Source organism: Choloepus didactylus, chromosome 16, assembly GCF_015220235.1.
Source record: "Choloepus didactylus isolate mChoDid1 chromosome 16, mChoDid1.pri, whole genome shotgun sequence".
NCBI lineage: Eukaryota > Metazoa > Chordata > Mammalia > Pilosa > Megalonychidae > Choloepus > Choloepus didactylus.
In genome coordinates this window covers 66,313,979-66,326,900 of record NC_051322.1, presented here as the reverse complement: position 1 = coordinate 66,326,900, position 12,922 = coordinate 66,313,979, and the positions used below count along the sequence as shown (strand labels likewise).

At 38.7% G+C, this 12,922-nt stretch overlaps 1 protein-coding gene across 12 annotated transcripts in view; it reads left to right on the top strand.

Moving 5' to 3' along the window:
- Positions 1 to 12,922, top strand: part of L3MBTL4 (L3MBTL histone methyl-lysine binding protein 4) — a 433,696-nt gene that overhangs the window by 138,922 nt on the left and 281,852 nt on the right. For 11 of the 12 annotated variants that reach the window (XR_005212158.1, XM_037805558.1, XM_037805554.1 and 8 more), the window contains 2 exons: positions 10,714 to 10,818; positions 11,820 to 11,955. Coding sequence is in view for 11 of the 12 variants with exons in the window: in XM_037805558.1 (XP_037661486.1) it covers positions 10,714 to 10,818; positions 11,820 to 11,955 (241 nt within the window). In the remaining variant the exon portion in view is untranslated. The remainder of the gene's footprint in view (positions 1 to 10,713; positions 10,819 to 11,819; positions 11,956 to 12,922) is intronic. The other variant, XM_037805559.1, reaches the window with a different exon arrangement.

Here is a 12,922-nt window from a genome sequence, read left to right as displayed (position 1 = left end):
CCTTCTCAGACCATAGGCTTTTGTTCCTCCCAGAACCTCCTCTCTGCCCCTCTCTTGCTAGTGCTGAGCTCTTGGACCTCCCTATCCCTGCAGCATGTTAGCAGGCCCTGTCTCCCCAGCGTTTGACCTGGACAGGCTGCCCCTGTTGACCGCAGGATGCTCCTGGCTTGCAGCTGTGGATAGTGGCGGACCCCTGGAAGGTGTCTGAGTGTGGTTTCCTCATCCTGTTTACCTGAGGGCCAGGCTGAGCCCCCATCCTGTGACTCCCTCCAGTGTCTTCGTGCTGGCCAGTGTGGGCGCTCCACACTTCCACGGCCCCTGCCTGCCTGCTGCCATACGGTGGACAGCCTACAGACTGTCTTCATGATGAATGCAGACATTTCCTCACTTGACCCCTGTTCTCTCACAACACAAGGCAAGATTTTTATATAGACCCCCACCCCCACCCCCGCTGCTTCCTTCAGGGATGTCTTTATCTTGGACAACCTCTTACTTCACTTTCTTATATCTGGGCCCTTTGAACTTGATCTCTCTTCCCTCCTTTAAATCTGTTACACTCTAGTATGACTTTGGAAAGAAATACTGTGTGCCCTGATGAGGCCATCTACAGGCTGATGGGAGAAGGGTTTATTTTGATGGGCCTAGGAATAGCTGGGGAACCAAGACAGCTTCCTGTTTCACCTCCTAATTGTCCTGGATATAAAGGAGCCTTTTTGAAACATGTTCCTAGTTCTCTCTCAGGCTTCCTCACCTGAAACCCAAGAGAAAAGTAATAGCTCACACTCTCCAAGTTAAACCTTTTCACCCAAGCCTGAATTACATTTTAGAAAATCAAAATTTTCTAAATACACCAGTACATTAAATAGAATCTGCAAAACCTGTGTTGAGTGTGTGTGTGTGTGTGTGTGTGTGTGTGTGTGTGTATGTGTGTGTTTGAGCAAATTGGGATTAGTTTTACCTCTATAGGCATGGAAAAGTGCTTCCATGAAAAATCCTAGTTGTTACAACTCTCAGTGAAAGTACTTGAAATATTTGGAATCTTTCCAACCAAAACAGTTCAGTCAGATGTCAAGTTCTTGTGCTATGAACATGCTTCCAAATGATTTGGTAGTCACTGAGAACACTACCATAGTTTTAATATAGATCCTTCTTAGGCAATACTTTAAATATTGATCATGAACCAAGAGATGACAATGTTCAGCTTTTTTAGTAGTCATATAAACTGTAATGAAGCACCTCATTATATTATAGATTCTGATATGCTCAGGATCAAATTATAGCCTCAATCTCTGTAATCTTTTTATTTGTCTAAAGTGTTTGCTTCTTTATTTACCTATTTGTTTTTGTATTCTGGATGGATTTTATTGCCCCCAGTTTTTTTAAAATTGAATTTTATTGAGATATATTCACATATCATACAGTCATCTGTGGTGTACAATCAGCTGTTCACAGTACCATCATATAGTTGTGCATTCATCACCCTAATCTATGTTTTGAACATTTTCTTTATACCAGAAAGAGTAGCAATAAGAATAAAAAATAAAAGTAAAAAAGAACACTCAAATAACCCCCCGCCACCCACCTCATCCTTCATTAAGTTTTTGTCCTCATTTTTCCACCCATCCATCCATACACTGGATAAAAGGAGTGTGATCCACAAGGCTTTCACAATCACACTGTTCCCCCCTGTAAGCTACATTGTTATCTAGTCGTCAACACAACTGGGTTGCAGTTTGATAGTTTCAGGTATTTACTTCTAGTTATTCCAGTACATTAAAACCTAAAAAGGGTCATCTATTTAGTGTGTATGAGTGCCCACCCGAGTGACCTCTCGACTCCATTTGGAATCTCTCAGCCACTGAAACTTTGTTTTGTTTCATTTCATATTCCCCTTTTGGTCAAGGTGATATTCTCAATCCCACGATGTCGGGTCCAGATTCATCCTTGGTATTGCCCCAGTTTTAAAGTAACTTCATTGTTGTTCAACAATTCTACCAGAAAAAAACAGCCTTATTTTTTTGAAAAAACATGAAGTAGATTATTATATTCAAATTTTGGTTGTGGTTTAAATTACATATAGAGGCCAAGGCAGGAAACGTGTTTTAAAACTGGAGTGTAGCTTCATGAAGCAGTCCTTTTTGGTGAAGCCATTTAAGCAGAGTCACTGCTGGGGCCCTGAAGAAAGAGTTCCCATGCGCTCTAAGGCCCTAGGTCTGGGGCAAAATTGAAGATACCTCCTGATCTGGTGGCTCAGATACTTTTCGTGTACTTAGAATCCAAAATCTACTTCTCGAAATGGTAGGATTCACAGTACCAGTGGTGCTATGAAATAGTTCAGCAGACCAGGAGTGGTGGAGCCAGCCAGCCAGATGAAGGCTGCGTTTTTTTTTGTTTCTGGAAGGGGCTCAAAACCCCTGTAAAGGCTGCTTATCTGCAGTTCCAGCTGGGAGCTGAGTGTCATGTTTGGAAGTGTTCAGAAGGAAGGGAAATTAAAGTAAGAAAAAGGCAGCAGTCAGAATCAAGGGAAGACGATTTCCATGGCTCTCCTCTTTTAGTTAAAGGAAATTTATATTAGAAGTAACTTTGACTTCTTTTCCCCCCTGGGAGGGCTTAGTCCTTGGGGAAAAAAATATATATGTACATATATGGCCTTATTGTTTTTGAGCACTGCTCTCAAAGGATTCTTAGAATCCCCTCAGTGATGGCCAGTGAATTATCAGACAGCTTTAGAAGCTATTTTAAAAAGTTCTTGGTATGCAGCTCTTTATAGTGTATGTGCTGTTTGAGTTCCTTTTCTTTGCTCATAAAGATCTTTGTTGGTCTAAATCCAACAGGATTTCGCCCACTTCAGTTTGTGCTTTCTTTTTGTTTCAGTCACTGGTTAGGGTGATTGGAGCTGTATATGTGTCTGCACATAAAAATGTTTATTGTGTGGTCAAATTTCTTATTATCAGTAGGTTTTGGGAAAATGAGAATTTTTGCATCCGAGATTATAGCAGAATGGATTCACAAAACCCAGTAAGAAATGCATTCATTAACTCATTACAATATACTTTTGTTGTACCATCAATTCTGTGTTCTCTATTTGTAGAATGCCTCTTGGTGTAATCTTGGCAGCAGTTTAGGATTTTGAGTTCAGAATTAATCTATGAAAAGTGTTCAAAATAACAAGGAAGTAGTCTCTAAAATGGGAGTTTAAAAATACGCAATCAGCCATCCTTCACAACTGAAGCTTTGCAGCAAGTTATGTTTAATTATGTAGGTGATGATTTTTCCCCATTAGCCTAACAAATAGATGCAAAAATAGGAGTCACTTTGGAAAAGCAGAATTTGAAGCATGCCTTGCTGCCTGACCTGTAAATCCATGATGAACAGCTGTAGTGAACTGCTGCTTTCTGCTTGGTGAAGTCTCCTAAATATGTTTGTTTAGTTAGTGGGTTGATGAATGACAGATCTCCTTGAAGGATAGCCATGTGGCTCTTAATCTTATTTTGGGTCTCTAGACCCCTTTGAACATCTAGTGAAAGCTGGCAGTAATCTCCTTGGAGAAATGTTTGTATCCATTTGCACATAAAATTTTGTATCTGGTTTAGGAGGTTTCTAGAATCCCTGAAGACATCATGGACCTTGCCCTCAATATACCATTAAAACTTCTATATTAATGTGCAATTTGAACAAGAATAGAAAAAAAATGCGTGCATAAATGTGTGTGTGTATATTTTATATATATATGTATAAAGATTTTTTTCATGTTTTCCATTTTCTCTATAATTAAAATCAAAGAAAAGTGAAAAGGATTCTAACATTCTTTACAATTGCCACTGTTAGTTCAGGTGAAAATCATAGAGGCTACTTGAGTAAAAAGCAAGGAAAGTGTTTCATAACCTTTCATAGTCTGCCAAGCACCTTGCAGTGAATAGACTTTTACAATGAAAAGATTTATTGCTGTTCTACTTCGGTGACAGACTATTGAAGCTATGGGAGTGCACCAGAAAGTTGGAAGTGACAGGTAGTTGTCCATGAAGGCTTTGACGTTATCAGTAGATATCAGTAACGGTATAAAAGTAAAAATACCCACATTATGGAAAATTTGGGAATTTCTTCCAAGCCTGAATCCCAAGTGTCGGTTTAAAATTCCCTGCCTCCCTCATCCTCTCCCTATAGCCAGTCATCAATCATTTCCTGTTTTCTGTCCCAAACAGGCTCAGCCTAGGCTGAGGCCCTCATTATCACTTGTAAAGGCTGTTGTGACAATCTGAGATGTGATAGAGTTTTGCAGTTAACAGTAAGGACCAGGGTTTGAATTCCAGGTTATCTACTGACTAGCTCTGCAAATGCAGCATTTGTGAACCTCTCTGAGCCTCAGTTTCCTCATATGAGAAGTGGGGATTTAATAGTTTCAACCATGTTGCATTTTAGGGCTTAAGTAATTAAATGCTGCACATGGCACATGGCAAATTCTCAATTACTTTTAGATATTAAGAACCTACTTAACCATCTTTCCTACTTCTAGTCTTGCTACCTTTCTGATTAATTCTCCACACTGCCACTAATGAGATCTTCCTAAAATACAGAAATGATTCTTAAACCTTTTTCTGGTGCTTCATCATCTAAGAATAGAGTAAGGTTCTTTCACATGGTACACAGGCTTCTCATCACCTGGTCATATACATGTGTGCAAGCTGATTTTTTTTTCAAGTTATTAGGCTATTTTAAAATGCTAACAAGACAGAAGAGTATGAATTAAAAGGCGTTCTCCCTGCTAGTTCCCCTCTAGGGGAACCACTCAAAGTAACTTGCTGTGTATACTTCCAGATCTACCTACCTACCTATCTATCTATCTATCTAGTTAATAGACATGTAGCTAATATAATGTTCACATAGTTTTCTTTACTATAAAAATGAAAGCACATTTTATACTCTTGTGCTCCTTGCCTTATACTTACCAGTGTATCAGGACTGCCCAGGCCATCTCCCTGGTCCCCAATCCATGTCCTGCTTTTTAGGGTAGCTGCTTTCTACTCCACAGTATCATATCTGTTTTCTCTCCATCTAAAATTGTTTCTGCAGATGTTGTTGTGTTAGGTTAATTTTTCTCCCTGAATGGATGATTGTAGGTTCTAGTGCCATTTTTCTTTGTTCTATGGATTTAAAATGCCACCTTGATTTGGTATCCTTCCCATAGTTTGGGGCCCCTTTTTAGACTCTCCATGCCACTGTTTTTAAACTTTCGGCCTCTGGGGATCATTTACTGGCCAAATGGCACATACTCAGGCTACCTGCAAAAGACTTCAGATAGCCTCGGATCCATGAGGGGTGCTAGCCCAGTCCTGTGAGTGCTGCCGGTAGGCGGTGGGCAGGTGGAATCTCTCTGTGCTCATTGCCTGCTGTACCCAAGGTGAGTGATAATACTGGCTTCATAGGGTCGATATTAATCATCAAATGACTCCATGTGTACCCATTGCTTGGAGTAGTATCTGGCGTGTAGCTCAGACTCCACCAGTGTTTGTTGGATGACAGGTATCAAGCTTAGGCTCCGTAACAGTTCCTTCTCATTCCTTAGTCTTCATTTCCATTTGCTGAGAAAACTGTATCCCTACATTGTAGGTTTGTGAGCTGTGATGGCAAGTGTTTGGTGGCATTTCATATAGTTCTGCATCGTCCTGGGTATTCAGACACAAACTCACAGTTTGAACTGCAGACTCCTTTTACTCCATCAAATGCTAAGTCAACAAGAATATCACACTCAACACCTGGCAAGTTGATTCTCTCTACTTTAGAGAGAGCTGAAGATGGATTCCCAACTTTCTCTTTGGTGGTATTTGTCTCAGGAAAATATTTTTTATGTTCCCTTTTGCAGCATTTCGTAAGCTGTTTCGTAAGCTACTAAAAAGATTATTGATTTTTGCTGGTGGTGGTGAGTGAAGAAAATCGTCAATGTTGAGAAAGATAAATTCTCTATGGTGAAAATGTTTATATCACAGTTACCCTTAACATTTAAAATCATGACATTTCAGCCCTGATGATACACAGTTTAGGATATGGAAGATGCTGAGACGAGCCATTTACACAGGCCACTGAACTCAAGGAATTGGTCTTTAAAGGAATTACTGGTGTTATAAGAGATTTTGTTTTCATGTTTTGCATATAGAAACTCCTCTGGGCACCTTTCCCTTTGACAGTTGTTGTGTGGAAGTTTGGAACTCAGTGCCTGTGGCCCTTGCCCAGTCCTTGGGGCTTAGTGGCCCTAATTTGATCAAGCTTCCCCATTTCCTTCAACGTTGCATGACACAAGACGGTATTATCGGCTGCCACCTCTTGCCTGTGAATGAAATGGAATGCCGATGGGCACTGAGTGTAGTCTTCCCTGCTGCGCATCAGTGCGTTTCTGTCGCACACTTCTAGCTGAAGCTCCGTTCATACTGAGGAAGCACCCACCTTCCCAATCTCTACAGTGGATCACAAATAAGCATCACAAAGCATAACCTCTGCAATTACAATGTGGGTTTTCAGTGATGCACAGAGCCAAGTGTTGCCTGGCATTTCTCTTCTGTATCTCCCGACTGTCCAGAAGCTGTGCACTCCGCCCCCTGGGGCTGTGGTCCATCCATGGAGCAGAAGGCTGCTGAACATGCATGGGTGATAATTGCCCTCATATGTCTGTTTCACGAAGGAATTTTGTCAAGAGTTTGTCTGATTTTTTCGAATGCTGTGACTTACTTTGTGAGCTTTTTAGCAATTCGTATCTGCTTTTGCTCTGCGGTGTGGACCTTTGAATAATGCTCCTTTTGCATTGTTAGTGACAAAATTAATAAATTTCATATGAGGAATTGTGACTGGGAAAAGAAAGTAACACAAGTTCTGCACCCAGAGTACATCATGCCTCTTGGGGGAACGTCCTTGAACGTCCCTGGCCAGAAGCCTGTCGCTATGTCTGTCCCTTTGTGTGGAGCCAGCAATTGGTGGGCTCTGGCAGACCGGGTACTCGGCCACATTCTGCTGCTAAGTTGGCTGTGTCATCTTGAGGAAGTCTCTGACCCTTTCTGGGCTTGAGTTTACTTCTCTGTAGAAGTTTTTTTTGCAGGTCTCTGAAAAAAAAGAGATCTGAAAATCATAAGGTCTCTGCAAGCCTTATGATTTTTTATAACTTTTAGCTTAACGGGCTTCATGATTGCTTCAAGTGTGTGATTTTAGTTTCCTTTCCTCAACGTAAAATATAATTTTATAAACAAAGCTATCAATTGTGGTTCATAAAAAAAGAATTTTAGAAAAGAAAAACTTTTTGAAATCTATCATGTATAAATGATTGGAAGTGTAGTCAGAAAAAGAACTGATTAAAGGCAGTGATACTTCTCACTGAATGTTGCCTTTCAAATTGTTAAAATGAACATTTTATTTTTTACATGAAACTCTCGGAGAATTGCTGTGACTTTCCAGCCATCGATGCCACTTGAAGCATTATATAAAGCTCCCAGATGTTCAATTGGGAAACGTTGTTAGGCTTAACTCCTGGCTGGGAACTATCACCAGGGTCTTGAATTTACTATTCATGAGAGATAAGAAGGAATATGTGGTCTGCTCAACATAATGCTGTTTCCTCACCATCCCCAATTTTGCGTCTTTTAGTGTTAAAACATTAAGAAAGGGTCTCTCGTTTCTTCAGCTTCTTAAATTTCCTTTTAGCATTATTAATACATCCCTCCATGGTCTCTCCTTTTGCCTTTGTATCAGTTGCGTGTGTATATGTGTGTATATGTGTGTGGTGTTTCGACGTTACCGAGAAATTTTAAAGCAGTGAACAGAAGGTAGTCTGTTCACGGACATTATAAATGTTATCTGCTGGAAAACAGAGTGGATGTTAGAAGAGAGCTGAGAGAGTTAAATGTACATAGAAATAAAATATTTTCATAGAAATAAAATATTCCTGAGAAATCATTCATTCTTGCCATTTCATTTTTGAGTTTTGTCATATTTCATGTTTTGCCATGGAAGCTTCTAAAATGATCCCTGAAGGTAAGAAAGTTTTTACCTTCATTTTACAAGCCAGTTCATAAAGGTTTGAAGTTCAATTTCATGTTCATATTTTAAACAGCATTCATCCAGGTATAGAAGAATGTTATGGTACCTACATGCAGTGGAATACAACACAGCTGTAAAAAAGAATGCGGACAGTCTCTGTGGCTTCCATTAGATATTAATAAATGGAAAAAGCCTTTTGAGTAAGAAAAAAGGGTAATAAGAAAAGCATACATATAACTTACACTTATGAAAAGAAACTTGTGATGGAAAAGGCAGAAAACAGTGAAGTTGGTGGCTTGCAAGAACTGAAAGCAGACTGAAACAAATGAACTCAGTTGTATTTCTAATGAACACTGCAATCACATTGAAGAGAAAAATGAAAGAATGAGCTGTTCCTGGTAGTTCCTGAACACCGTTTTCGACTGTTTACTCCATGTGTGGATGGGGAGGGAGAGGGAGGGTTGCAAACACATCCTGAACTCTTTTTAGTAGGTTTGTTTATAATAATAGTGTGGGTAAAACAGTTATGGAATTAGTATACATACACTGTAGGATTTAGTATATGAGTAAATGTTGTTGGAGGAAACATCAGAATGGAGGCAGGAAGGCAGAGAAACCATGGGATGGATTGGGATTAGAGGTATCTGTTTGAACCTATGAATTATAAGCTATGTATATCGCTTGTATACATATATAATTTTAGTTGTCTGACCACAGTTTATGTTATCAAAATTAGCATCACCAGTGAGGGACAGATGGACAACATGGGCCTCCAGATGTGATATCCTAACATCATGTGTGCAGCATTTTGGCAAAGATGCCTAACCCGAATCTAAGGATGAAGAAACAGCAGACAAATCCAAAATGAGGAACACTCTATTAAAAATAATAATAATTAAAAAAAAAAAAAAAACAGGGAAGGGGGGCATGTCTGTATTCTTAAAAAAAAAAAAAAGTCATTGTTATGAAAGACCAAGAAATGCCACGGGAAATGTTTTGGAGTAATGGTGACTAAGGAGACATGTCAGTTAAGTGCAAATCTGAGCGTAGGATCCACCCTTTTCTGGGGAGGGGGAAATGTTATAAGTATATTGTTGATAAGTTGGTGAACTTAGAATATGAGTGGAAGATTTGTTTAAATTGTTGTATAAATGTTAAATTTACTAAAGTTGACAGCTGAACTGTGGTTCAGTTAGGAAATGTTCTTGTTTTTAAGATAAACACACTGTAGTATGTATGGATAAAGGGCCCTCAGAAAAACTTTGTACACAAACACACACACATACACAAGGGTGGCAGAGGGCAAACGAGTGCAAATGATAAAGTAAATAGGGTGAAATGTTAACAATAAATGAATCTGGGTGAAGGTTATATAGGCATTCTCTGTACTATTTAGTTCTTCCAATTTGTTTGACATTATTGCCAAATGAAAAGTTTTTAAAAATAATAGATTTTAACTTAAAACATTCAGAGGTTAAGCAGTAATAAATAGTAATATAATTAGTGATTGAAAAACAGCTCTAGATTTAGTGGAAGTAGATTTTAGTCATCATTTTCTGTTAGTGTATCTGTAAGTTTATTTGCAGTTGAGAATACATTGACTAGTAATGTTCGATCTGCTCAAAACAATCTGCTCAGAACTATTGAAAATTCAGCAGTGCTTTAGAAATAAGACCATCATTTAAAAAAATAATGATTTGGAACAAATTAGAAAATGTATTGTGAAAAAGATTCCGTTTACTGTGGTAATAAACATTGTGGTACCCATAAATAAATGTAACATTATGTTGGAAGTCTACGGGAAAATTTGAAAAACATCTTTGAAAAACAAAAATGATCAGATGAAATGGAGACAAAGAAATTCTTGAATTAGAAGACTCAGTATGGGAAAGATTGTTCTCCAGAGAGAAAAACTTACTAGGAGAAAATTAGACAGTATGGTATAGGTGAACAAGCCAATGAAATACAATAAGGATGCCAGAAATAGATCCAAAAATACATAAAAGTTTGGTATGACAGAGGTGAATTTGCAGATCAATGGAAAGTGTGCACTATTCAAAAATTAGTTTTATATAGTTTGTTTTCCAGATAAAAAAAAAAATTGGCCACCTACCTCACTCCATAGAACAATCAATTCCAGTTATTCCATAGATTTAAATATGAAGAACAAAACTTTAAAAATTTTAAAAGAATACTAGAAGAATATCTATATAACTTCAGAGTTTGTGAGAATTTCATAGGCCAGATGTGCAAACCGTACAGGAAATAATTGACACATTTACCACATTAAAATTTTAAAAAAAATCTCTACAATGAAGTTACTGTAAAAGTGAAGCGCCAGGTGACAGATTGGGAATAGATAACCAAAATAAAAAGATTGCTATCAAGAATACATAAAGAATTCATTCAAATCATCAAGGAAAAGATCGTCTATGTAGAAAAATCAGTAAAAGGAATACATGGGGCATTCACAGGGCATGTTGCTTCGCAGATGATCTATTCCAAAACAGATTAAAATGACCAAACCATCTCTGAAGGCCAAAGATATAAGAGCAGCCTTCTCTCTTTTTCTCTATTACTGCACTTTCAAACTAGTACTGTAAATTCTTGATCATGTGTATAGACACACTAACTGTTTAATATCAAACTATGAGGACCTTCCAGTGGCTAATGTTGCATTATGAAATTTCATAGGATCAATCCTTTCCAGAGCACGAAAATGGCTTTCAGGTTGGAATGCAATTAGAAGGCATTGACCCCCGCCATCCGTCTATGTTCTGTGTGCTTTCTGTGGCTGAGGTAAGAGACGGTGGCACTGGATTCACCAGAGAGTGATGAACTTGAGCGTTGTCTATTATAAACAAGCTCCAGTGCATTATGGATTTGTATTAGTCAGTGGTGGGTGAAAATGTGTTTCTTAATGAATGTTTTCCCTCTTCTGTATGAAATTTCTAAGAAGTCCTTCATTAACTAACAATAACTCTGACTTAATTGGTAAATAGTTTTCACTTGAGGTTGATAACAATCAGTGAATCCCTCAATGTTGCTGAACTAATGAGAAACGCATATGAAAAATGGGCATGCATTTGAATAAATCTATATACATATTACTTACATAAATATATGCATTTTATGAAAATAGAGTGAAGAGCCATTGATAAAAGTTAATGGTGTAGAAAATGTAATATTTGCTAAAACTTTCTATTATTAGATTAATAAAAGACAGCTGTATGTTTTTAATAACAGTGAACATAGAAGACACATTCCTTTGCTGATTGATTATAGCTATTAAACTTATAAAGCATGTCTGAGGATGTATTTCTCAGACTTCTTTATTACTCCCTTTACTGAGTATGCTAGGTCTATATGTTAGAGTTGAAGTAAGACCATACCACTGTGGCTTTGCTTTGTATTTTAGCTTACACTCTCTAGGGATAAGCATCCAAGCGAGATAGCAGGGGATAGGGCTTTTGAAAGCAATTTGGAGGTTATTGACTTAATAAATAAACTAGTTAATTAAAAGCATGTAAATTGACCTTGGATTCCTAAATTGGGTAAAAGGATACTGTTTTTTTTTTTTTTTCAGGATTAGCTACTTGAAAGACAGTGTCTGTTTTGTCAGCATTTTGTCTTATTCAGATATCATTTATAAATGTGTTCTCTAATTAAAACACATTTGGATGGAAGGATTGGCTCTTATATGTTGTTGACAGTGACAAAGTTTATGAAAATTTTGTGAATTTTGTGTCACTTCAAATGCATGATGCTTAGCAGATGGTTGCAAACATTACATTTTCCAGGTGTGTGGTTACCGCCTAAGACTCCATTTTGATGGCTATTTGAGCTGCTATGATTTTTGGACCAACGCAGGCTCCCCTGACATCCATCCAGTCGGTTGGTGTGAAAAGACCAAACATGAGTTGCACATCCCCAAGGGTAAGCCAGGATGCATTTACTAACTGGAAAGAGAGCCCGCTTGCTATTTCAATTTTATTTTACAGCATTTCATCATACACTAACATGAAAGCCTGGTATGAATTGATTTCTAAATTAAAGTTTGATCCACAAAGAGCAGTAAGACTATAGTGTTACTGCCCTTAGACATGAATAAATATCTTTAAACCCAAAGCATCAATGATTGTGTAGGTCAAGTACTGTGATAAAGGTGCCCAGGGCAGAAATAAAGTATTATGAGAGCATTTTATTTTACATAATATTTACTAAACTTTATAAAGGAGTGAAGAAGCTGATGCTCAAATAATGGTTGAAATGAAATACCTCCTTTAATGGGTGAGGCCAAACCATGAGGGATGGAGGGGAGAAGTGAGGGCAGCAGGCAGGAGAAGAGGGGGTTGGAGAGTGGCCGTGGCCTGCAGGCTGCGCAGGAGGGTGGCTGTCATTCCAGGTGTGACGCCCACGGTGTTCAGGCTAACCTACTGCGTGACTGGGAAGATAAGGCGTGTTTTAACGGGAGACCAGTGAGTTTAGGAACCAGAAAGCTGGAGCCCTCCAAGGGGGCTTGGATTGTACATGGGTTAGGCCTTTCCCATGTGGGTAGAATCCTCAGGACCATCAAGGCTTCTTTAGGAGGGGCGGACACACCCGGAGACTGTGGCCTCCTCCTCCTGCCCGTGCTGGAAAGCCCTGATGGGAGACCGCTCTGCCATGGAGCCTTCATGGCACCGATTCAAGTCTGTGAATACCCAGCACCTGCGAGGGGGTGGCACGCACGGTGGGAGGCACACTGGGCAATTCTGAATTTCATCCATTTGAAAAACTTTGAAACAATTTGGGGATTTCAATATAAGACTTTTGTGGTTTGCTAACAACATTGAGATTTGGGCAGAAGACTCAGTGATAATAACAGTAATAACAAATTTAATGTGCATGGGATTGCATCTTG